Below are 25,486 nucleotides of genomic sequence, written 5' to 3'. Positions count from 1 at the left end.
GAATGTGAAGACTTTAGGGAATGGCATTCACACGTGGCGTAAGGTCTGCTGCCCACCGCAGAGGATGTTAAAGTAAAGTTTTGGTCACAGCAGTCTTTTCAGCCACGGCCGTTTCCATTTTAAGGCTTTTCCGCCCTCAGAGCACTGCGGTTGGACTCGGGCGCTCTTTCCAATGTGCCTCCGTTGCATCATAGCCTCGGAGGGTCAGCGTTTACCGGGCAAGCTGGGGTCATCCCTGTCGTGGGCACAGGGTCGCAAACCTTTGGCAAGTCCACGTGGAGTCTCACCCAATGGCCACGCCCAAGCCAGGGAAGCGGGCCTTGTGGGCCGGGCTGGGGGCACCTGCAGAGCACTGCTGGGCTCCAGGGTTGTGGCTTCCTGCCGAGACCTAGGCCTGCCGAGGTCCCAGCTTCCGTGACGGCTGCAGGTGGGCAGCGGCTCCTCCCTGGGGGCTTTGGTGTGTGGAAACTGCCCTCTCTCCTGCCTTGAGGGAGGCCACTTGGCCTGGTCAGTGCGGGCCTGGCACCTGCTGGAGCGGGCACTGCTTGGTCAGGTTGTCCCAGGACACACGAGGCCCAGGGCTGGGGACAGTGTCCGTCTCCAGGCCCCAGCGCAGCCGCCCTGCCCCCTCCCCAGCTCCCCCTCCAGGGGCTGGCAATGCTCGGCGAACAGAACCCCACACCTTGCATCATCAAATACTTCTTCTTTTTTTTTTGTCTTTTTGCCTTTTCTAGGGCTGCTCCTGTAGCATACGGAGGTTCCCAGGCTAGGGGTCGAATCGGAGCTGTAGCCACTGGCCTATGTCAGAACCACAGCAACGCGGGATCCAAGCCGCGTCTGCGACCCACACCACAGCTCACGGCAACGCTGGATCCTTAACCCACTGAGCAAGGCCAGGGATCGAACCTGCAACCTCGTGGTTCCTAGTCGGATCCGTGAACCACTGAGCCACGACGGGAACTCCTATCAAACACTTCTTGAGATCCATTACACGGCATTTTTTAGTAAGTGGCGGCGTTCATAAATTTCGGATGTAGTTGTGAATTTCCACCTCACACGGACTTTCCAAGCTGGGGCCCGTCACCCAACCACGTCCTCTGTGAACGCGTTTCCAGTTTGGAATTAGACCGCGTTTATGCAAATCTCATGACGGGGTTTTTAACAGCGCCTTTAACGTCTAATCCTCTGCTTTAATATCTCGATGGCTGAACGTCCCGAGATGATTAGATGACAGAGCTGGACGATTCCTCTGCGGGCAGTGAGGAGGCCGTCCCTTGCGTTCATGTAAATGCACAGGCTCTAAATAAAACACCAACTGAACGCGCTCGCGGGCGTCTAAGCCAGGCGGCTCCAGACATCACTGGACGGCCCGGGCTGGTCGATGCCATCAGTGACCGGCTGGTTGGGCTCATTTTTCTTTTTCTTTATTCTAGGAACTGACCCGGCAATTCAGTCAATAGTTGTCAAAATTGGAGTCCAGAACAGGCAGAGCTGGACCAGCCTCAAGTTAATGAAACAGCAAGAGGAACGCGGTGCAGTTGCGGGAGCCGCGGAGAAGGAAGGGAAGTTGCTTCTCTCTGAAAGGGGCCGGAGAAGAGGCCCTCCGGGCAGAGAGGGGTCACCGCGCAGCCCTGGAACGGGCCCCATGAGGCCCGGGTGCTGAATTCGTGGAGATTTTTGGACTAAGTGAAATCTGTGAAGCTGGACGAGTGTCTGGAAGCCGTCTAGGGGCCCCGCAGGAGGCCAGGGTCCTGGGCGGGAGCAGCCGGGCAAGGGACCAGGCCTCCCCGCCGTTGGTCCAGCGGTCAGCTGGTTGCTGGCTCAGCCCCCCTCTCCCGCCACCTCCCTGACCAGCGCTTGGTTCCAGACTGGCTTCCCCACCCGCCCACGGGGACCTCGTGGTGTCCAAGCCCTGGTTCCTGGGGTTCGTCCCCTCTCTGCCCGGACGTCTGATGTCACATGGCCGTCTAGTTGTTCGTCTCCGGAGGTGGCCGTGCACACGGAGGGCCCAGATCAAGAGAAACGGTTCTCAGAGCCTGGAGCCGAGGTCGCGGGGTGGCAGGGCGGCTCCCCCACGTCTCTGGGGAGGGGCCCTCCTGCCTCCTACAGTCTGGCATCCGCGGTCACCTCTGCCTCGTCCTGGGGGTCGTGCTCTCACTCAGGACCTGGCCTCACTGGGTTAAGGCCAAACTCAGTCTGGAGGCCAGGACCTGGTGTGTGTTGTTGTGGGACAGAAGCCACCCGTCCATGGCAGCTGAAGCTCCTGCTCTGTGCTCCAAGTTCCTCGAGGAACCCGTTTCTGAACACAAAGAACGTCTAGTTTATTTCAGCAGCTACCTCAGCCCACCCCGCTCACTCGCCTATTTCCCATGCATTCATCACTTCTCTCCCACCAGATTATAAGCCGACTGAGGGCAGGATCTGTGACTTTCCTTTTCTTTCTTTCTTTTCTTCTTTTTTGGCCGCCCCTCAGCAGGTGGAGTTCCCGGGCCAGGGATCAGATCCAAGCTGCAGTTGTGACCTCCGCTGTAGCTGCAGCAATGCTGGATCCTTAACCCACCCGTGCTGGGCTAGGGATTGAACCTGCGTCCCCGCTGCAGAGACACGGTCGATCCCACGGTGCCACAGTGGACACTCAGAGGCTGAGGTTTTGTCCACCTATAAATTCACCTCTATTTTGAAAGCAGAAATTGGCACCCAGAGGGTCAACCAATGTTTGCTGCTCTGCAAAGCCCTGAGAATGAAGCTTCCAGGGTGTGTGGTTACAGAGTCAAGGATGGTTAACAAAATGCGTAGGGAATGAAAGACTGAATGAACAGTCAATACTCACAAATGGGCAAAAAAACCCCCAAAAAACAAAAAAGCAAAAAAAAAAGAGAGAGAGAGAAAATACCAGGGTCTCTTATGCAACATACAATGCTCTTTAAGAAGCCTTCTCAGGGCTGGCATCCGGGAGGTGCACTGTCCAGACACGGGTCCTGGAGCCTAAGGGGGCGACGGGCAGGGCTTTGCCAGGGCAGCTGTGAGAGCCGTGCCCCTCCTGCCACAGCCGAGGAAGGGCCCAGAAAACAGACACCTGATGCGGCTCCAGGCAGGTGGAATTTGATCACAGGAAGGCGGGTCACGGCTGGCCCCTGGCCGTCTTCAGGGCTCTGGCCAGTGCTCTCCTGAGCGGTTCTGTGGGCAGGGGTGCCGAGGAGCTGGGGTGTTTGAGTTTCACCGTGGCGCGATGTCCCAGCCTGGGTGGCAGGGGCCTCGAGGAACTTCGCGGCCCTTTCCTTGACAATCTCGTCCAGAACCGGGGTCCTGGAGATGCCAGGTGATTGACGCCTGAATGAGCCCCTGGAAAATCATTCCTGTGTCTTCTGGGTGGTGACCCCTCTTAGCCTCTCCTGCCAGTCCTTTCAGCGTCTGAATGTTGAAATAACAGTTGAAGGAACATCAGCTGGACCAGATCTGTGCCAACGAAACTTCACAGTAAAAGGTAGTTTTCGAAAGGAAAAATAATAGTTCAAAACGCAGGTAGCTGCAATACAAATCCTGGAAAGGCAACTGTCGAGGCAAAGACAGATGTGACTCCCTGGCCCTGTGACGGTTAACTCTGTCCCTCAAATTCATGGGAGGAGGTCGTGGCCCCAGGACCACAGCCTGGCTGGAGTTGGAGGCGGGCCTTCCAGGAGGCGATCAGGGCAAAACGAAGCCCCAGGGCTGGTCCCATGTGGCTGGTGTCCTTACACTCGAGTAGCAGAGCCCAGGGCCCATGGCCTCGGCAGGAACCGCCCCTCTCGGATGCTGCAGCCCCCGGTCCTGAGCTCACTGTCGCCAGCCTCCCCGACCCCGTGCTGGCCGGGAGCAGGGGTGGGCCAAAAGGCACAATGCAGAGGACCACGACGTGACCGAGGGCCCAGGGCCCCTCCCTGGCGGAGCCGCTTCTGCCTCACTTGCCCTGCTGTCCCTACCCCATCCCCCGCCACCCCGCAGCCAGTGTCACAGGACCTCACGGCTGCACCACCCCCTATGCACATGCCCCCTGCTTCGGAATTAACGCACTCAGAGCAGAGGCCAGAAGAGCGTGAGTCAGATGCACGGATCTGGCTGTTCCTGGTTTTTCCTTTTCTGCACACACTGTGACGTCACACCGTGACGGGCGTGCGTCACCCAGCCGTTTGTGGGTTTGAGTCAAAGGCTCAGACGGCTGTGGCTGGGAGCCTGGCCTGGGCTGCCGCCTGGGTCCCATTAGGAGCGAGCAGGAGGTACGCTGTGTGCAATGTACACGTGCACACACACTACACACGTGCACCCTGCACAGTGTATGCTCCACACACACGACACCGTGCACGCAATTCATACACGCAAAATAAACACCCCCCCAAAACACGCATGCACTACGTACATGCATGCACACATATATACTGCAGTCACACAAAATACAAATACCTCTAACACAACACACACACACACACACACACACACACACACACACACACATCGGCAAGGTGCTGATGGCCTCTGCTCCCATCCCCGCCGTGTACATCTCAATCCGCACTACGACAAGAGCGACCTCGTTTGCAGAGACTCCTGTCTTCCCAATGTCACACCGCCCGTGAGCTGCGGGTCAGCTTTGCAGGTGGGCCACCTGGCCCAGTGTCACCCACCTGGCCCAGCTCCCCCAGACTCACCCCTCCCTGTCGCGCCCAGAGAGACACCATCCCGTCTGACACACCACCAGCCACTCGCAGACCAGGCTCCGTGTAGGACCAACTCAAGACCCATGAAGACCTTGAAATGAAGCTTACAGGCTCCCAGCACACGACCCAATTATAACTGCATCCCAGTTGTAAGTACCAGGCTCCAGAACGAGGCTAAGGAAGCCAAAGCTGGTTCTACCTTGATGCCAGGATGGCTTTTTATAGACATATCATTGCTTCCACAAATGTTTCCTGGCGCCTCCACTTTGCTGGGCCCCCAGCAAGCCCGCGGTGGGCCTGCCTGGACCCCAGCCCACCTGCAGCGCCCAGGCGGTCTGGTGGGGCGGAGCCTCTGAGGGGCAGGGGCCTGGGCGGGGTGCTGGCGGCCTCGCCTGTGCCTTTGCCACGCAGGATCCCCTGAACTGTTTGAGCTGACAAGAGTGGCTCCTGGCTCTGCACTTCGTACCAGAGCATGGAAGTGACGCTTCCCCTTAGTTGTTGGTAGACAACCCCCCCCAAACCGAGATGACAGCTCCAAGCGTGGATTGATGCAGACACAGGAGAAAGCGGGGGACAGGCCAGCCAAGGCCCCGATCAGGGGGCGCAGACACTCAGCCACCACACCCAGCTGGCCGGCCGCCCTGCCAGCCTCCCAGTCCCCCAGGTGGTGCCACCTCCCTGGGGAACCCGCCCTGCGCCTCATGGAATATTCCACAGCCAGCCTCTCTGTGAGGCCTGCAGGTGGCAGTGTCCTGGAGCCTGGTGAACACCAGACGATGGGCCAACTCAAATGGGGGTCTCCACTGTGACTGAGATACCAAGAGGGTCCCCACTGTGGGCGTCCCGCGTGAAATGTGTTTCACGGTGCCCTGGGCACAAGTCACCACTGGTCACAGAGCGCTCCCAGGAGGAAGCCGGGCCTCCAGGACCCTCTGAAGTTAGTAAGTCTATGGGGGCCATGCCGCTCCCCTCCCACCTGGAAGACTCTGATCCTCCGAGCTGTGTCTCCTGGGCTACGCAGGAGCAGACTCTCCAGCCTGGGCCCGTCCCCTGAACCCGAGGCCCCGGGTGGCAGAGCCTGTGCTGAGGTCTGAGGGCTTCCAAGGCTGGCATCTGAGAACCGCCTGTGGGGGCCTCTGGGCTGCCTGGCTGGGGAGGCCCGCGGTGTGGCCGGGGGGGCTGCGGCTCCCTCCTGGGAGCAGCCCTACTTCACTGGCTTGGCTTCCCCTGCCTCTCTCATTTTTATTGACCCAAAGTCCTCAATCTCCCCTATTGCTGAATTGGGGAATTTTTTCTATATAAGCTAGTATGTCACGGGTTAAAATCTCCTGAACACACCTGCACACACGTGCACACACAGGCTCTCGTGTACCAGGACAGGCGCCCACGACCCCGTTGTCACATCCTGTTATCACCACCCAAATGACCGTCTGGTTGAGTTCTAACGTCTGTGCCTCTGGGAGGCGTCCCGGCTGGGACACAGCAGGGGACATGTCCCCCATCCCCAGGCTGACCGTCTAGTTGGGGACAGCACAGCTGCACTCACTGAATGGCACTGCGACACCTGGGGTCCAGTTCGCACACCTGCAGGGTGGTGGCCCTCCCAGCCCTCAGCGCCCTCCCTGCAGGTGGGAGGAATGTGGTCTGGGGGCGCCGCTGGCCCCTTTCCTGCCTCCCCCCCCTCCACGAAGCCCCGCAGGAAGAGCCACCTGTCCCCAGGACCTTTGCTGTGAGTTCTGCTTTGCACAGAGGCTCATGTGTGTTTTAGGGACACTGCTCGCCCCAGCAAAAACCTGAGCTTAATCTCAGGTGAAGCCAAACCCAGTGGGTGGGGCTGCCGGGCCTCCGCCTCGGCTCGTTCTCACCTCCTCCTCCCTGTCCCCGAAGTCCAAACTTGCACAAGCCCAGAGCCCTCCACAGCCTGTGTCCAGCTCTACGGAGTCAAGGGAAAGGGTGACACGGGGAACTAAGAGGGCCCCCCCCAACCCACCACATGCAGGCTTGAGCAGCTGCGCGGCAAGCGGGCCGCCCTGCACCTGCCTCTCCCTATGTTCCCCACTGGCTGGCTCCAGCCCCTTTCCGACAACCACACAGTGTGGGCAGGTAAATGCACTTCCTTCTCTCCTTAAACGCTCTCCTACTTCCTCCACAGACCCAGCCCACCCCCAGCCCCCACCCTCACCCACCAGCCCCCACCCACATTTCACAGCATCCCCCCATACCCCCTACATCCCACACCCCACACTCTGCAGCTCTGATTCTGCTCCATTGCCCCAGCCTGCAGTGTCCTTGCTTCTCAGATGGAACAATTACTCTTCCTTCCAGGATGTTCCATTTTCTCTCGCGCTTCCTTTTGGAGAAGCTTCAGGGCCACCTGACTGCCCCTCCATTAGGGAACTTCGAGACTCAACAGACTGCCCTGGGGCGGGAACCAGGAGGAAGAAGGAGCCACTGTCTTCCGGCAGCAGCACACGCTTGTGCACACACACCCACAGGCTCACGCACGTGCACACAAAGCTAAATGGATGAACGGGGTACCTGCAGGAGACCCCCTGGGAAGGGCAGGGCGTGTAACCTGCAGTTTCTGGCCCCACCGCGTGGAGGCGCCACGGAGGCAGAGCTGCGGGGTCTCCGGGGGAGGCCGGTGGGGGCGGGGGCGGGGCTGACCTGCTCCCCCCGGGGAACACGAGAAAACCAGACATCGGGGATGCCTTCGAGGGGCGCTGGGGAGCTACTCCTCCATCGGCTTCAAGTGTGTACAGCGGAAGATGGGAAACTACCAACCAGCACCTTCCGATGGCCTCCCTGAAGGTCGTACCTCATCTTTCCGCAGCCACAGACTTGCCATCCGGACGCCCATGAGGGGATCCAGCACCTCACTCCTTTAACCCCCAGACTCGACCGTGATCCCCGGGGCCTTCCTCCTGGAAAGCGGGGTTCCCCCAAAGACAGCTTCCCGACACGTCCAGCAGGTCTGTCCCGCGGCCCTTCTCATCCCCTTTCCTACTTCTTCCTGAACCCTGGTAAAGTCCTGCCAACTCAACAGGTGGAGTCGCGGGCCTTAGCCCCCAGCTCACCGGGTCCAGGGTGCGAGTGCGACCCCTGGTGGTGGAGTCGCGCAGCCGTGGGAGGGGAGGGGCCGGGGGAGGAGGAGGGGCCAGGCCTCCGCACCTGCCGCAGCTCCCCGCTTCCAGAGGATGGGGCCTGGGTTCCTGATTCCTGCTCACTCTCCACCCCCACCCACCCCGCCTTCCTCGTCTCCTTCCTTCAGGCGGGAACCGGACCCAGCGTCGCAGAAAGCCTTTCCCCTCTCTCCGCTCGCTGATGACGCCCGGGTCTCTGGGCCCGACCCCGAGAAGCAGGACCGGCTCTGGGTCCTCATCCGCAAATCCATCCCCGGCACCAAGAGACGAGCTAACCAGCACTGGTCCTGCACCCCTGAAGGGCGTCTGAATCCCACCACTATTTCCTTTAGGACCGGAGTCCATATTAACACCGCATGTAACCCCAGTGACTTCGAGTTCCCCTTGAGGACTGGCCCCTGGGGACCTCACCCCCTCCCGCCCCGCCCTCCGTCCTGGCACCCCCTGGCTCCTGGTCTGTGGGATCCGCTCTGCCCACCAGGAGGGCCACTGGGAGGTCTCATGGGAGCGCCAGGTCGTCACGTCCGGGAAGGGACAAGCCTGGGAGGCACAGGACACTCTGGCACCAGCGCCTTCACTCCTGACTCCACACAAGGACCCCTCGAGGAACCCGACCAGGAGGGAGCAGAAGGTGAGACGCCGCCCATGATCCCGCCAAGCTGGCCCCCAAACTGCCCTGCCCCTGGGGAGAAGCAGGAGGCTGCTGCTAGGGGCTCCAAGGCCCAGCTTTGGAAGAAGCGAAATTTTAGGAGGTGTGATGTTAATTTCAGTTAATGTCACATGTCACCTTGCCTGGGCTAAGGGATTCCCAGGTGGCCTGGCATGCGACCTGCCTGTGTTGCTGAAGCGATTAGCATCTGAACCACCCGCCAGTGGGGGGTCTCGGGGAGCAGGCGAATCTGCTGTCTGCCTGAGCTGCGCAGTCGCTGGTGCTCCTGGGTCTCAGCCTCAGACCTGGGCTGGGATGTTGGCTCCCCTGGTCCCAGGCCTCGGGGTGTGGACTGGAACCTCCAGGGCCAGCTCCCTGGGTCTCCACCGTTGGACGGCCGATCTCGCCTCCTGAGCCAGGCTCAGAAGCTCAGGACACCTCCCCTGGCCTCTCGCCAGCCTGTGGATCCTGCTCCTCTCGGGAACCCTGACTGACACAGGGGGTGACGGTGGGCCGGCACGTGATGGCACCGCACGCTCCACCTGCCGTGCGCGCGCAGAGACCAGGTCCCATTGGAAGGAAGCAGAGGCAGGTCCCCGGAGGCCAGCGGGTGGGGAGGCACAGGCACGGAGGCGCAGGCAATGCCAGGCGGAGACCCCCCGAGACGTGGCACTGCTGCCCGGCCGCACTGGCACAGGTGGCATGGGAGACTCCCCGACCCCCAGGACAGCAGGCGGCAGGGCCGCGCACCCAACCCCACTTCTAGGAGCATTTTCTCCAGACTTTTCCATTCTGACCTCCAGAGGTCCATTCTGGCCAGGACCTGCTGTCTTCAGGAGCCACATTTCCAGGTGCTTTTCCAAAAGCCTCAGACGGTCCTGTGATCAGCTTTGCTTGAGTCGGGGGAAGGTGAGGACGAAATACCCACTGGGTCATAATCTAAAATCCACATTCATGTAGACCTTCTGCTGACATAACCAGTAGCAATGTCAGCAGGGCCTGTCTACACTGGAAGAAAGCTTCCTGAAGCCCAGCGAGGTCTTTAGTGCCATCAGGGATTTGTGAGCTTGAGCTGGAAAGGGCCCTTGGTGGCCGGTGTCAGAGGGAGGGCCCTGCACGGCGGGGGCTCTCAGAGGCCCGGACGCCCCTAGCGGTGAAGGCTGGAACCTCAGGGGGCCGGGAGCATCAGTGCGGCAACCCGCGCCAGGGCTCACCCAGGAGCAGCTGCTCCGCGCATCTCCAAGTGCCTGCGACGTGCGGGGAAAGCACAGCCTTCGGACAACACGGGAACCAGCCACGTCCAGCGGCACCACCTTTTCTTTCAAAAACCATACACGTTTAATTAACTTCAGGCAGAGTGTCTTCTGATGGCTGGTAATTGTCAACAAAAGCAAAGACGCGGCCGATGACTTGAACTCTGCAGGGGCTGCGAGTTAACCCGCGTGAAATGTGTGAAATCACCTCTCTTCCTGAAGGAGGAGAGGGAGCGCCTGACACACCCCCACGTGGAACTGGACGATGCTGAGCTGGGCCCAGTGTTTGGTGGGCAGGCTGCAGCGGCCTCCGCCAGGGCAACCGCGGACCCTGCGGACGCCCCGCCCCCGATCCGCCCTGGGGACCCGTGTCCCTGGCCTGGAGGGCCCCAGTGAGACGCATTTCCACACCAAACCCAATTTAGGAGAAACGCTTGGGTTGAAAAAAAAAGCCAGCGCATCAATAGCCCCTTGATTAGATTTTCATCTCCTGAGCAGACAAATATGAATATTTATTACGGGAATGCAGACTTTCCTCTATTCCATTGCTCTGATCTTGAATATTAGCCACTGCTAATTTTTATGAAAATTTGGGCAACATAATGTTTTCACATAAACTGACAGTTCTCGAGATAATCCCGTTATTGTCGGGTTGAAAATGACAGCTTCCGCTTATTCATGTGTTAACGAGGGATTAAATATTGTTTTTCATCCCCGTAATCTGAGATGGACTGGAAATTAAAAATTGAACATTGTATATTAGCAGGGCTGGGAGGCCGGAATCTGTTTGCATGTGCACTTAGAGAAGATCTGTCAATTAGCCGTTTAACAGGACGTCCCTTTCATGTGGCAGCCCAAGGCGGCATCACAAACCATCACTGACGCGTTTCTGAAAAGATGGCTTTGGTCTACCTGCCGAACCCAACAGGGAAACGAGCCAGAGACAGACGGAACACAATCGATACTGCTTCTTTTTTTCTTTTTCTTTTTTTTTTGCCATTTCTTGGGCTGCTCCTGCGGCATATGGAGGTTCCCAGGCTAGGGGTCCAATTGGAGCTGTAGCCACCGGCCTACGCCAGAGCCACAGCCACACGGGATCCGAGCCATGTCTGCAATCTACACCACAGCTCACGGCAACGCCGGATCCTTAGCCCACTGAGCGAGGCCAGGGATCGAACCCACAACCTCATGGTTCCTAGTTGGATTCATTAACCACTGAGCCACGACGGGAACTCCTCGATATTGTTTCAACGTCAGGAATATTTCCCACCCCACGCCCGCCTGAGGGGAGTGTCTGCGCCTCCCCTGCCCCGCACACCCACGGACACATCCGCCCTGCAGAACCATCCCTGGGCCTGGCCAGGGGCAGGGATGGCCAGCCTTCTCCTGAACGCCCACTGCCCCCCGGGGCAGTCACTTTATCTGCGCTGTTTGGCAGCTGTGGCTTTATTGCTCTGACTGGTGTCCTGGGTCCAACCTTGTATTTGACGGCGTTTCCGATGGGACTATCCCATTACGTGTCTCTGATACGGGCTCCCTTTTGCTTATGTTGAGCTCCCTGATGGGTGTGCTACAGTGTCCACTTTTTCAGTTACTGTTCGGCCGGGTGTAGAGCACAGGACCCCTTATTTCTTAGACGCTGACTTCTCAGAGAGCATCCTTTGGAGCAAATGTCGAAAAGGAGCCTTGAATTTAACAGAGCAGATTTGACTGTGGGTCTGATTAGGGGCTGAGCTGTGTCCCCCCCCAGGCCCCCGGACCCCCATGTCAAAGCCCTGAGCCGCGTCCCACCCCAGCCACCCCCAGACTCCCATGTCGAAGCCCTGAGCCATGGCCCCCCCAGCCACCCATGTCAAAGCCCCGAGCCAGGATGGCAGGATCTGGCTGCACTTGGAGAGGAGCCTTGAGGAAAATGAAGAAGATCAGGTGAGGTCACTGGGGTCCTTAGAAGAAGAGGGAGCAGGACACAGACGCACAGAGGGACGGCGGTGGTGTGAGGACACAGCGAGCAGACGGCCTCCACACCCCTGAAGCACCCGCGGGACTCCAGCCTCCAGGACAGAGACAGTGGAGGCTGCCGTTGGGGGTCGACCGCCCGCGGGACCCCCGAGGTGGTTCCAGGAGGCAGCACAGTCGGCTAGAAATGCCCTTAGGTTTGTGCCAGGCACCCACCCCATCCCTCTCTGCGACTGACTGCAGGCGGTGGGGCCCCAGGAGCGGGGGAGAACTAGATATTGCTAGCGTAGCCTTAACGTCTTAAAACACTTTGCATCCTGCGCTCCCTCGAAACTCAGAGCTGTGACTCAGGGTTTGCAAGCACAGAGGCTTGACTAGCCTCTTAGAGGGGTCCTCCGTTCCCCAGGAAGTTTGTGTGCCTGCCCCCCGCCCTGTGGCCTGGTGCCAGCATGCCTGCCAGGGGCTGCCTGTGCCTGCTGTCCTGAGAATCCCTAGTGTGTGGTTACAAGACACGTCACACAGACGGGAAGTGCAGGCTGGCTGCGGGAAGGACAGGCCAGCAGGGGGGCGGGTTTCTGGTCCACCCGCAGCAGCCAGGGAGGGCCCCCAGGGAAAGGCAGGGGGTGGGTGGGGGGGTGCCGGGGTCTGGACAGAGGCACGTCTAGAAGCACCTGTGATGCTGAGGCCAAACCAAGGCCCCACGGACCCCCAGGCGCCAGCAGGAGCAGGTTGGTAGGAAACTGGAAAATCAGGGTTGGGCATGTGCTTCACCAACTTTGCAGGTAAGAATTTGACATGTGCACTGAATCTGCCACGCAGTTGGAAATATGTCCCGTTTCTGGCGTAAACCAGGTGTCAGCATAAGGAAGGGAATGTCAGCTTTTGAGATGTCGATGAGAAATAAGGTAACTTGATGTGATGACAGGAGAATTAGCTCGTGATTTAAAAAACTGGATTATTTCCTTCTCATGTTTTCTTGAAAATAAGCAGTTGTCTGAGAGGTCCGTCAGCGAACCGTGGCCATGCCTTCCTCGCCCACGAAGTTTCGCTGGACAGATGTGACCAGTGCCCCCGTCCCCCAAGGCCAGATGCCAGCAGGCTTCTCTCCAATTCTTCCGTCAGCCCCAACTTGCCCACAGGGCTCCTGGGCAGAACGCTGGCCGGGGAGGTGAGCGCTGTTTACGAGTCAGGGGAGCGAGGCTGTGACCTCAAAAAGGAGAGGGTTCGGCTGCAGGTCGGCAGTAATCGACCCTGATGCATCGGGTTGGAGGGTGGCTGACGTCTGTGGTTTGGGGTCAAACTGTGTCTGTCACAGAGCTGTGTGCCCTCCTAGTTCCAGGCCTGGGAGGGCAGCCCAACTTGGCAACGGGATTTTGCAGCGGCAATCAGGTAAGAGGTGGTCACCCTGGGGTAGGACGGGCTGGCACCCAAAAGGATGGGAGACCTCCCGGGAGAGGAGGCGGCGGGGGCCGGCGGGACGAGGCTGTGAGCATGGGGGCTGCAACCCCGGAGCTGGAGAAGCCGGCAGGACCCTCCCTGAGCCTCGGTGGGGGGGCCTGGGACACCTGGACTCGGGAGTCCAGCCTCGGAGCCGGGAAAGGACGCGTTTCTGTTGCTTCAGCCCCCAGGCGGTGGCGCTTTGTTACAGCAGCCCCAGGACCTGATGCCAGGTCGTGGTGGCCGAGGCTGCAGCGAGAGACCCAAGGGGCCGCAGGACCTGGGGCTGAGGGCCAGGGCCAGTGCGGGAAGCCCTCTGCAGCCTGGCCTTGGGGGCCACGGGTGGGGTGACATGTGGCCACACAGGTGCCAGGGCTTATTAATGAGGTCCCACGTGGGGGACACAGAGGCATCACAGGACCTGGTGGCCCAGGGAGGGTGGAGTTTCGAGGAAGGCTTTCAGGCTCTGCCCCAGGAGTCCAGATAAAGGGCCCCTCGGACCTGTGGCCTCCCTGCTGCTACACAGGACCGAGCCCCAGCCCGGCTGCCCTCCTATCCGGAGCCACCGCGGCCCGCTGCGGCGTCACTCCTCGGGCTGCCCGTTAAACCCCAGCGCTCCGCTGGGCACCAGATCGGCTGAGGAATCAGGCCCCGTGTCAAGGAACCCTCTGCGGGATGGGCCTGTTTTCTTGCCGCAGGAGAGGTGTGGACCCACGTTGACGAGCCACCCTCACCTCTGCGGGGCTCGCTGGTGGCGCCCGCCACGCCTCTGCTTTGACACGAGATTATTATAAACGTGGCATCCGATTGTCTTTTGTGTTATATTGATCCCTGTTTCACGCGGCTGCAAAGAGCCTGTTCTTCACCCATAGATTAAGCACAGCCCAGTGTTCAGATAGTTGCCATGGAGATGCAGCCTGAAGCCTTAACCACTGGAGGAAGGTTGGGCGCCGCCGGGGGGGGGCTGACACAGAAGAGGGAGCCCCTGCCATTTCAGTGACAAGAGAGAAAGTGGGTACAGCGGTTGGGGGCCCACACCTCCCTCACAGACCCCCCCCCCCCCACCCCCGCCCCAGCCCTGGGGAAGCGGCTGGAAGGAGTGGAGGAGCACAAAGGGACAGCCCGTGCAGGGGGGTGTCCACCCTGCAGCCTGTGGCTTAGAAAGAATTCAGTCTGGCCCCCAGCCAGGGCTGAGTGAGCTCCTGCCATGTGTCAGTGGTCACCGGAGGCTGGAGGTACCTGGTGGCTAGGATACAGGTGGGCTTCCCTCCTGTGCCCACAGGTTAAGGCCCATGAGAACCCCCAGAACTCAGCTCAGCCTGAGACCAAGGACTCTGAAAGCCTGAGACCTCGGACTGTGAGACCCTGAGACCTGGGACCCTGGGGCCCTGAGACCTCGGACCGTGAGACCCTGGGACCCTGAGACCTTGAGACCCTGAGACCCTGGGACCCTGAGACCCTGAGACCTTGAGACTCTAGGGCCCTGGGGCCCTGAGACCTTGAGATCTGGGGCCCTGAGACCTCGGACCGTGAGACACTGGGGCCCTGAGACCTTGAGACCTGGGACCCTGGGGCCCTGAGACCTCGGACCGTGAGACACTGGGACCCTGAGACCCTGGGACCCTGAGACCCGGGGACCCTGAGACCCGGGGACCCTGAGACCCTGGGACCCTGAGACCCGGGGACCCTGAGACTCTGGGACCCTGAGACCCTGGGACCCTGAGACTCTGGGACCTGGGACCCTGAGATCCTGGGATCTGAGACCTCGAGACCCTGAGACCTGGGACCCTGGGACCCTGAGACCTGAGACCCTGGGACCCCGAGACCTGAGACCCTGGGACTCTGAGACCCTGAGACTCTTAGACCCTGGGACCCTGAGATCCTGAGACCCTGAGACCAGGGGACCCTGCCCAGGAGGGAGGTTCTGGGAGCCCTGTCCTCCAGTGTGGGGGGATGGCCAGAACCATGGTCCTGCTCCAGGTGGAAGGGCGTTCCCCCCGTGGATAAAGCTGGGGCCCTGACCCTCAGGACTGCAGCTTGTGACGTTAACAGAGGGTCGAATCGCAGTGTCATCAAGCCTGGTCCTGGTCTGTGCGACGGCAGCCCCCAAAGGGACCCACCCACCACCACCCTGCCCGCGGGTCCCCGGCGGAGCGGGCGTGGGGCCCCCAGGGGAGCTGGCAGGCCGGCTCGCAGGCCCACGACGGGCGCGTTGCTACGCGGCCGGAGCCACCGGGGCCCGTCCATGAAAAGCCAGAGTTCAAGACCTTCCTGAGTTCAAAGCCGTGAGGCCAGATTCGGAAGGAGACAGGGCTCTGCCGTTGGCCCGGACTCTGTCCGACGGTCCTTGTCGGAGAAGCCGATCTGCCCGCCACCAGAGAGAGGACGCGGGCCTGGCAGTGGGGGGACAGAGCTGGTGGGAGTGAGCCTCGCGCTGGTGGCCTCTGCAGTTCCCAGAGAAGCTCGGGTCGGCCCCCTAGTTCTTTTCCCTCTTTCGAGCGATTCCCTCTTCTCGGGCTGAGGGTTCTGGAACATTACATTCCGAGGGCCCTTAGAGCATCCCTGGGGTTCAGCATCTCAAATGAAAATTAACTTCTGATCCTGCGCTAACCGGCTCGCGGACAAAGCTGCGGGCGTCTCACAGGTATTACGCCCGCCCCTCTGTGACTTAGGGGGACAGCGCATCCCGACAGGACACCTGCCGTGGGGCTGGCGGTCCCTCTTCTCGCGCCTCCTGTAACCACGGCTGAAATGTCACAAAGGGTGGGGCCGGGGGCCCCCGGGGCTGCTGCCGCCACAGGCAGACAATTCTTCTTTCATTTTCCGTGACTCCTTCCCCGGACGCGGAATAAAAATTGTATTCGTCACTATAGCAACTGCCTCATCACAGGGCACCTCTCCTGCCTTAAATCACGGAAAGTACTGGAAAGGCACCGCGGGCCCACGTGACAGGCAACCTCATACAGCGCTTCAGAAGGAGGAGACAGGGCTTCATACGGAGCTCGTGTCTGTCGATGCATCAAGAGCAGGTAATTCTATCAGACGTGTGTTTGCGAGATTTCCCTCCCTTTTGAGAAATGAGGACACATGGGAAGAACAGCGGTTGGGGCTGAGCTTGCGGGCGGGGCTGGCAGAGGTGAGGAGGGAAGGTCAGACAGCCGTGAACTCTGACCTTTGTCACCTAGCCCTCAGGGCTGGTGGGGACTCCTCTGAGCAGCCTGGCCCTGGCCAGGTGGCTCCAAAGGTTTTCCTGCAATTTCCTGCAGAGGTCCCTTTTCAAACCCAAATTAGGAATATTTACAAGTAAACAGGCCTTTCTCAAGACGGGTGCACTTTTTTGTATTTAGAAGAAAAAAATGCCAGTTTTCTCTGTCCAGAAAGGCAGATGGGAATGAAACAAGGTGATAAACAAAACAACATGCACAAAGCGACAGTGACCAGTGACGGGGGAGCCTGGCCACCCCAGCCTGGGAGGTGCGGGAGGGGCCCCTCGCCCTGGAGCTGAGCCGGGCGGCCACCGGGCCCCTGCGTTCCCGAGGGAAGGTCACAGTTGCCCGCCTGGCAGAAGGCAGTGACAGCTCCATCCCTCCCGCTGGTCGCCACTAGGGCAACCCTGCCAGGTGCCCCCAAGTCCTCACCCCGCACCATCTCCAGCTCGCCTCGGCGCCTGTCCCAAGAGGCCCTGTGGGCTCCTCTTTTTCACCGTGCTGACCCCCCCAAACATGCTGTCTTTCCTGCAAATGCCTGAGCCCCTGGTGCATCATCCGACGAGACCCAGGCCTGAGCTCAGGCTCCCTCACGACACTCCACCTGCCCGGCCCCTCAGGTAGGAACTCCCCCTCCACCTGCCCCCGGTCCCCTGCCATCATCCACACACACACCCAGGCCTTGGTCTAAAGCCAGAGGCATCTTTCTCTCTCACTAGTCCTGCCTGGGCGTAGGTACTTAAAAAGCACAATCTGGCCATGCAAAGTGGGATAAAGTATAGAATAAATTTCCTATTTGTCTCAGCATTAAAAAAAAAAAAAGGCTCAATCTGAACATTGAGAGGTAAGTCTTAGTTGGGGCAAAATGAGGCCAAGGGCCCAGGAGGCAGCGTTTCCGAGAGACGGGCTGCCCTCCAGCTCACAGCACACACACCCCTTGTGAGCACGTGAGGACTCGAGGAAACTCGCCACCACCCGCCCACACAGGGTGGCCTCCCCTCTCGGGTCCTCCCTCGTGTGGATGTGCACACGTGCTCAGTGACTCTGCGTGCATGTTTGTCTCTGCTGAAACTGTGAAAAATGGCATTAAAGATGAGACGACTGAGGATTATGCACACACACACACACACACACACACACACACACACACACACGCGGAATCCGTATCCATCTCTCCGTCTTTATGCCTGTCCTGGAACCAGGGGGTGTCACCACGGGGGGACTTGGCGAAGGGGCCCTGTCCTTGCCACTTCCTGGGAATCGGTAAGGATGTCACAATAAAACGTTCCAAGATGATATTAGCGAAACTGTTGGAAAAGGAGAGAACTCGCTTAGAAGCCCACCCATGGCGTCCTCGAGCTGACCCCACGTTTGCACCTGGTCCTGCACCTGCGCGACAGACGGATCTCACCGCGGCCCTTAAGTTCGGAGTCCTCACAACGATTTTTCATGAAATCAGTGAATTCTGTGTATTTGATTACTGTAGTTAATTTCCTGGGACGTCACACTTAGGTCAGTTTTGGTTTCTCCAAAGATTTTTTTCATTTCCTTACTCAGGCAAATATCCTCTCTCTTTTTTTTTCTTTTCTTTTCTAGAACCGCACCCGCGGCAAATGGAGGTTCCCAGGCGAGGGGTCCAATTGGAGCTGTAGCCGCCAGCCTACACCACAGTCACTGCAACACGGGATCTGAGCCGCATCTGTGACCTACACCACAGCTCACGGCAACTCCAGATCCTTGACCCACTGAGCGAGGCCAGGGATCGAACCTGCACCCTCATGGTTCCTAGTTGGATGCGTTAACCACTGAGCCACGACGGGAACTCCCCAAATAGCCTCTTAAGATGAATTTCTGGGACTGTAATTTGAGCTGAAGGGTAAGTTTTTTGTTTTTTGTTTTTTTAAGCTATAGATTTCCCACTGTCATGCTACTTTCTAAGCTTTTTTTAGACTTTTGATATTTATTAAAGAAACCAAGACCCATAAGACCTTCCGAGGACAAGACTTCAGATTGGACGCTGGGACTAGAACGCCCACCAGCTCCCCACTCGAGCACCCGCTGACACCCCCGTCCCCGGCCACAGGGCTTCCTGCCTCATCACAAAATTACTTCCCGGGGAGCCTGTGGGAGAAGCCAAGGTCACCTGGCAGTACTGTCTACACACCTGCAGATCCTTAAGCCTCACGAGGGCAAGTGCCTGCTCCCTGCATGGTGACAAAAGTGACCCTGGGGGGGTCTGACGGGCTCCACTCCCTTCTCTGGGGGGTTTACTCTGCACCTTCCTCACGCCTTGGCAAAGTCACCCCCAGTCCATCCAGACCCGCGGACGGGTCTCCGGGGCTCGGCTGGCACACTGTCCTCCCCGAGGGTCCCCGTGACTCAGGCCGTCGCCACCTGCATCTCTCTGCCCCCGATGGCCCAGGCAGGTGGCTTGTGACACCAAATTCCTCTCCCTGAGCACCTGGGCCCGGCTCTGATGCAGCCACCTGGGGGAGCGGCGCCCCCTGCGGCAGCCAGCCAGCCACCGCGTGGGCTCTGGGGAGAAAATGCCCGAATGCCCATCACGTGTCCACTCCCACGCAGTCCGTGTCCTGGTGACAACTGTTTGGCACCCACACACCTGCCAACATACACAGCAGGCAACAAATTCACGTCAACTCCTGGGGGAGGAGCATGGTCACAGGTCGTAGAGTCTTGGGGACTCTGGGGACAGACAGAGTCGTGGCCACAAAAGCCTTTCCTTGCACAAAATCCTCCCTAAAAGTGGCAGAGGCTAGGGACACGCAGGCCTGGCTAAACCGGGGTGTGGACGGGGCAAGATGCCAGGCCCCACTGCCCCCGCCCTCGAAGCCCAGGGCTCTTGAGTTGCCTGAAAACCCTGCCCAACCCCAGGCACGCGCGATGGGGTTGGGGACTCGCCGCCCAAGGGCCACCCTGGCTTTTTTGGCTATTTCAGCCTGACGGCGTGTCCAGCCTCGTCCACCCTCTTCTCCCTGAAGCAGGCACAAGACCCTCACGGGAGAGATGCCCACCCTGAGCCCAGAGGAGGAGCCTCCTAAACTCAAGGGAAGGTTCCGAACGAGCCGGCCTCGCTCAGGTCCCGAGTGTGCTGCGACCCAGGTCGTTTCTCCGCCACATCCAGCACCCCCTCCCCCTGGCCAACCCAGGAGGACACGCCGGCTCTGCCCACACAGCAGGCTTCCCCCGCTTCCACTCCGTGTTGTGTTAAAACTCAGATTAAACAAAGGGGGTGCTTTGCTCCTGTTTGGCTAATTTCCAGAGCCAGCCAGGGCCCCTAAAAGGGTCCAGGAAAACCGTCTCCCTTTTCCAGAACCCGAGTGGATGGCCCTCTTCCTCCTGCCAGGACTTGCAGTGGAAACACGCTCAGTGGGAGCCCAGCGCCTCCTGCCGCCGTGCCGAGGGGGCCGCACCCCCCACGGGAGCCAGCAGGTTAAGGGACCGTGTGCAGCACACCAAGAAGTTGGGCGGTGGCGGCCTCGGAAGCCACGCGCACAGACCTCTCGCCTGGGGCCAATCATCTCAAACTATAGTTTCTTCCAGACACTGGCGTTTTTCTTTTGGCAGAAACACGACTTTATCACTTTGAAAAAATGTAAACAGTTTCAAGATAACAGGAAGCAGGAGTTCCCGTCGTGGCGCAGGGGTTCACGAATCCGCCTAGGAACCATGAGGTGGCGGGTTCGATCCCTGGCTTTGCTCCGTGGGTGAAGGATCCGACGTGGCCGTGAGCTGTGGTGTAGGTCCCAGACGCGGCTCGGATCCCGCGTTGCTGTGGCCCTGGCGTAGGCCGGTGGTCATAGCTCGATTGGACCCCTAGCCTGGGAAGCTCCATATGCTGCGGGAGCGGCCCTAGAAAAGACCAAAAAAAAAAAAGAAAGAAAGAAACAGAAATCAGATTGTGAAATATGTCAAAATACCACCAACCTATTAGGAACACGGGCATACACCATGCTCTGTTCATTTCCTTTCAATTCCGTTTTGGGATATTTCCATTTGGCGTAAAAGGTTTGAATTCCGCTGTCTGTCACCACACGGTGAATCACAAGCACCAGGAAGAGAGTCTGCACAAGCTGTTAGATTTTGGGGATGCAAACTCTGCTGTACTTGCCCGAGTCAGGAACGAGCAGAGACCTTCCCGTCAAACGCATTTTTAAAACATCGCGAGCATCAAAATCAGCCTCGACGTGGCACTCGGCAATGAAAATTAGAAAAAGAACACTGTTGGCTTTTCAAGCGTATCTCCACTTGCTGGTCTGCTCCCACTCCCGCCACCCCAAAGCCACGCCCGATATACAAACGGCGCCTCCCTCGTCCACACTGGGGATGGCTCAGGCGGAGCTTGCGGTCGGGGACCCTGGGCTTGGGCCCCCGCAGAACGGCCTCAGGCGGCTTCGAAGGTGACAGCAGCCCTGCCTTTGGAAATGGAGAGCTGCCAGCCAGGCAAGTCAGGGGACAGGCGTGCTGGCCCAGGGCAATCCCGGGGGAGCCCAAGAGGACAAAGGTGATTCAGGGACAAGAGGACTGGATGAGCCTCTCAGCCACGTTTCAATCCGTGGATGAAATAAGCGGCCTGGGGCTTGGTGGGGGCGGGAGAAGGGCCTTCACTGCAGCAACGCTGGGAGGACAAGGCGTCCGAGATCAGCAGTGACCGCTGCGGCCGGCAACGGAGGGGCCCGGGCCGTGGATGGTGGCCGTGAACCGTGGCCGTGGCGGTGGGCAGCAGGGCCAGGCCTGCCCGGGTGTCAGGAGAAAACGGGCTGACAGATCAGCTCAAGGAGAACGTTGGAGAGGTTTGCCATGAGGAGCCGGGATGGAGGGACAGGGCCCGTCGGGTAAGGGTGGGAGTGAGCCGGCAGGACAGAGCCCGACGGGTGAGGGTGGCAGTGAGTCAGCAGGATGGAGCGCGGAGGTGCAGGGGACAGGCTGCAGTGGCAGAAGGGAGGCCCGAGGGGGGAGCACGCGGCCGGGGTGGGGGGCAGGGCTTGGGGTTCCAGGAGGGAGGTGTCGGCACCACCTTCAGCATCACCATCACCTGCTGGATGGTGCCAACGGAGGAAGAGGGCAGGGGGAGGGCGAGGGTCCCCTGAGATCTGCGCTTGTGGCTTCAGATCAACCGGCCAGCAGGACCCCCCACTGCCCACTCCTCCCAGCCAGGAAACCACGGCCAGTGGACGGGCCACGCGGGGCCTCCCAGGCCTGGGCTCCACACCCTCCATCCCCAGGGCAGCCCTGCTCCGCTTCCGCACTCCCTGCCCTCTGCTCAGTGAGGACAGGGTGCCCCGCACCTGAGCCTCCTCAGACCAGGCGACACCAACGCCCTGCACCCGAATGAGTCAGTCTGGATGTGTCCCAATCGCTGGACGCGGCATCAGACAGGACCCCACCCGAGGCGGCCCGGGGGGAGGGGGAGGGGACGGGCCTGGATCCGCCGAGGCATCAGGCCCTTCCTGCCCCTGGTCACTGCGCCTCCAAGGGGCACAGAGGGTCTTCGTCCCCCTCACCCGCGCTGGCTGCTAACGCGACAGCGCCTTTAACTGTATAACGTTAAACAGAAAAGATCAGGAAGTCCTTGTCCTCAGCTGTCAAAGCCTCGTCGACCAGCCCAAGATGGGGCGGGGGCGGGGGGAATATAACCGCAGCACCGTCCAGTCCTCCCCCGACTCTGCATGTGCTGGGAACACAGCCTCAGGGCTGGTGCCCCTACCAGGGTCCCCCCACCCACCCCCACCCCACTCAGCACCACGTCTCTGTCTGGGGAGACCCGGCAGCGCTTCCCCAAGGAAGGATGCTGGGCACAGGTACCTCTGCCCTGAGCCAGGGCTCCAAGGGAGGCGAGCGCCCTCGACAGTCCATGAGCCATCAGCTGTGCTGTCGGGACCGAGCCTGGGCACAGGTCTGCAGGCTGAGGGCCATCAGCTCGACGCTGCTGGAGTGTCTGCCTGACGGCAGCTTGGCGGTGAGGACAGACGCCGGATGGGTGCGGGACCGAGGAGGCACCCCGCATCCACGGCTCTAACGCGGACGACACAGTGCACCCCCAGAAAGAGCCACCTCGCCTCCCGACTCAGGCCACAGCTCAGCAGCTGGGCAACGTCTGAAGATGGGACCCTGCTTTTTCCAAAGGCTCCAATGTTTTTTCACCCGCGATCGCTTTGCTCCGGGAGACAGGGAATCCCGCTCTCAAAGGCAACCCCCAAACATCGTCGAATTAACCAGGCGCACAGACGAACTCGGCCCCAGCTGACTGGCCCTCTGACAACCCAGCCCCACGTCGCAGCAGCGTCGCCTGCCCGAGCCTGCCAGGCACCCCCCCCCCCTCCGACGTCTGGAGACCACGGCGCCCACAGCCACTCACCGAGCCGACTCCCGTCTGAAGAACTTTCAGCCCAGACATTTTTTCCAGTTTGTCCTTGTTGTCACCTGTTCGGAGAAACGAAGCAGTCAGGGGTCAGCTTGGCGAGACGAGCGTTCCCAAGCCCCACCCCGAACCCTGCCCCCGTGGAACATTCCCTACGTCACCCCTCGCATCGCCCACGTCAGGGGTGCTGGGGTCAAGCCTGGGGGGGAACCTGGGCGGGGGTTCCCCACCGAGGGGCTGGTGGACGTGGGGCCAGGGCGGGTGCCTCCGGCTTTGCCCATAAAACGTCGGTGCAGGAAACGCACAGCATCCTTGAGGAGATGGGTGAGAACGGGATGCAGACCTGCTCCGCAAACTGCAAGGCTCTGATGGTTATTAGGTGTCGCATCGTGGGGACACAGTCCCGTGAGTGGCCAGCCCGTGCTTCCAAGAGCCCCGGCCACAGGCAGGGTGGAACCCTGCCTCCGTCTTAGTTCCAGGAGCCGCCTTATTCCCTCTTCCTCCTGCCCCTTCGAGAAACATCCTCTAAGCATCTGCTCCGGCACGATCCTCACCCTAGTTTGTTCCTGGCTCAGAATGAGGAAGAATCACCCCCTTGCAGAGAATGACTCCCCCCCTCCCATCAGAACAAGTGGACAAGCCCTGGACACAATTAGCAGCTGGAAATGAAAGCCCAGTTAATCCCGACGACGCCAGGGCGGCAAGGACTCGGTCCTCCCTCGCGGAGAGGAGGCTGTGTCACAAAGCAATTGACCTTGGCTTACGATGCTGTAGAAATAGTCTTTGGGATAAAGCCCCTGTCATTTTGGAAATGAAAACCAGGAAAAAAAAAAAATAGACTTTTACGGCAAACCCCGAGAATGAAGAATGCACGGCGATTGTGATTCATGCCGAAGGAGGCAGCAAGAAAACAGCAATTACTTTCACCTCTTAGTGCAAAACACTTGCGTTCGTCTTGGGGGGTGAAATGATATCTTTTAGAGGGATACAAACCGGATCCCGGGCTGGCCTGTCCCCCCGCCTCTGGGGCCCTCTCTTTGTCTAGCACAAAGTTTCTCCTTTGGAACACACGAATGTTCTTTCCTACACTTAGGTAATTAGGCTCTGAGAGAGGGAGACAGACGCAAAGCCAGGCTGACAGCACCAGCGCTTTAAGGGACCCAGCCGGGCTGGGGGGGAGCAGAGGGCAGGGAGGGGCCGAGGCCCCGGTGTACCCTGAATGGAGGAGACTGTGCTTTAAGAGATAGAGGATAAAGCAATTGATTTTCACGTTCTGCGAACAAAGCAGGCATTTTACTGAATGGCAGGCTACTTGGGGAGGGAAGGGGGGGGCGGTGGTCGTCAGAGGGAGGCTTGCAGGGCCTGGCACACAAAGCACATAGAGATGGAAATGAAAAATACTCCGCTGTTGCTGCAAAGAAGTAACAGACATTCAGGCTCAGGCACGACCACGCCAGCCCGGCAGCAGGAACACAGACAACCCCAGCAGGGCTGTCTGCGATAGGGGCCCTCCCTGGGCTCGGCCGAGGAGGGTATGGACTCGGGGGGCTGTGTGGCAGCCGAGGGGTGACCCTCGGGTGGGCCTCGTCCTGGCTGGGTTCTTAAAGCAGGTGGAGGCCTGAGGGGACCGCAGGCACCTGCTCTCCGTGCCTGAAACCACCTGCTCACCCCTCCGAGCTCTGGGTGCTGGGCAGCCTCCCCAGCAGAGCCGTGTCCTGCCAGGATGTCAAGCTGGCACAGGGCCCCCTCAGGGGAGACAGAGCACCGGGGCCGGGCGTGACCTCCACACACGGATGAGAGTAGAACGTAGGGCAGGCCACCTGGGGACCTGGGCTTTTAGGCGTGGAATGTTATCTTTTGCGATGGCGGTTTTTAGTAAACGGCTCAAAAATTGCCGGAAAAAGTAAAACCGGGTCTGAAGTGGCTCCAGTCTCATCTGAACAGGATTTTGTTTAGGTGTTTATGTGTCTCCAAAATGCCCATTTGCCCGCGTTTTAACACGCCTGCTGCTGGGCTGCGGCCCCCTGACCAACCCTGAGGCCTCGGAGGGAAAAACACATCTCTCCTTGTCCCCACCTCGGGGGAACGCAGGTCACGGAGAGCTGCTGCCCCAAGGCCTGCCTGCAGGACAGTCTGCCTCTTCCTCGACCCTCTCTCGTCTGATGCGCTGCGTCCTGCCTGACCCCCTCCCAGGAGATGTTCTCTTGGAAGCCAAGCCTGGCCAGGGCAGTGTGCCAGGACTCCCGCGCACTGGCTCACCCGCGCACTGGCTCACCCGCGGAGGGCATGTTTCTCCGAGGGCATGTTTCTCCTTCTCCGAGGAGGAGAGGAGGGACCTGAGTTAGAAGGACCAGCCCAGTTCCCCTCCCCACTGGGCTTCCTCACCAGGTCCCTGCCATGCTCACTTCACGGGAGGCCCCCGGGTCGCGGGGTCCCGGTACAGGGATGCCGTCTGGGGTCTCCCTGGCTCTGTGTGCTCCTTGGTCCAGAGCCACCAGCTCTTCGTCGACTTCGAGGAGGCCCAGCCCCTCCCCAAAAAGGCTAGTGGCTGTGTCTGGGGTGTTCCCAGGCTGAGCAGCGGGGGTGGGGTCTGGTGTCTACACTCTAAAAACTCCACCAGCTCCACTTTGGACAGAAGTTTGGCCGAAGAGAGCATCACCCCCTCCCTCTTGTCCTTGTGTCATTATGTGCCAGGCGTGGGGCACGCTGCCAAGGGAGCCTAGCCCCCGGAGGTGGCTTCCAACCCGGCGGTGCAGGGGGCCCGGGACTGACGTG

At 59.8% G+C, this 25,486-nt stretch overlaps 1 protein-coding gene across 1 annotated transcript in view; it reads right to left on the bottom strand.

The window, feature by feature from the left end:
• Positions 1-25,486, bottom strand: part of PTPRN2 (protein tyrosine phosphatase receptor type N2) — a 711,364-nt gene that overhangs the window by 236,439 nt on the left and 449,439 nt on the right. Inside the window, exon 12 of the mRNA XM_047763645.1 lies at positions 22,709-22,773. Within this exon, the coding sequence (XP_047619601.1) occupies positions 22,709-22,773 (65 nt within the window). The remainder of the gene's footprint in view (positions 1-22,708; positions 22,774-25,486) is intronic.

The sequence above is a fragment of the Phacochoerus africanus genome, chromosome 16 (genome assembly GCF_016906955.1).
Source record: "Phacochoerus africanus isolate WHEZ1 chromosome 16, ROS_Pafr_v1, whole genome shotgun sequence".
In the NCBI taxonomy this organism is placed as follows: Eukaryota; Metazoa; Chordata; class Mammalia; order Artiodactyla; family Suidae; genus Phacochoerus; species Phacochoerus africanus.
Note: the sequence above shows the minus strand (reverse complement) of the source record. Positions and strands in the feature narration are given on the sequence as shown.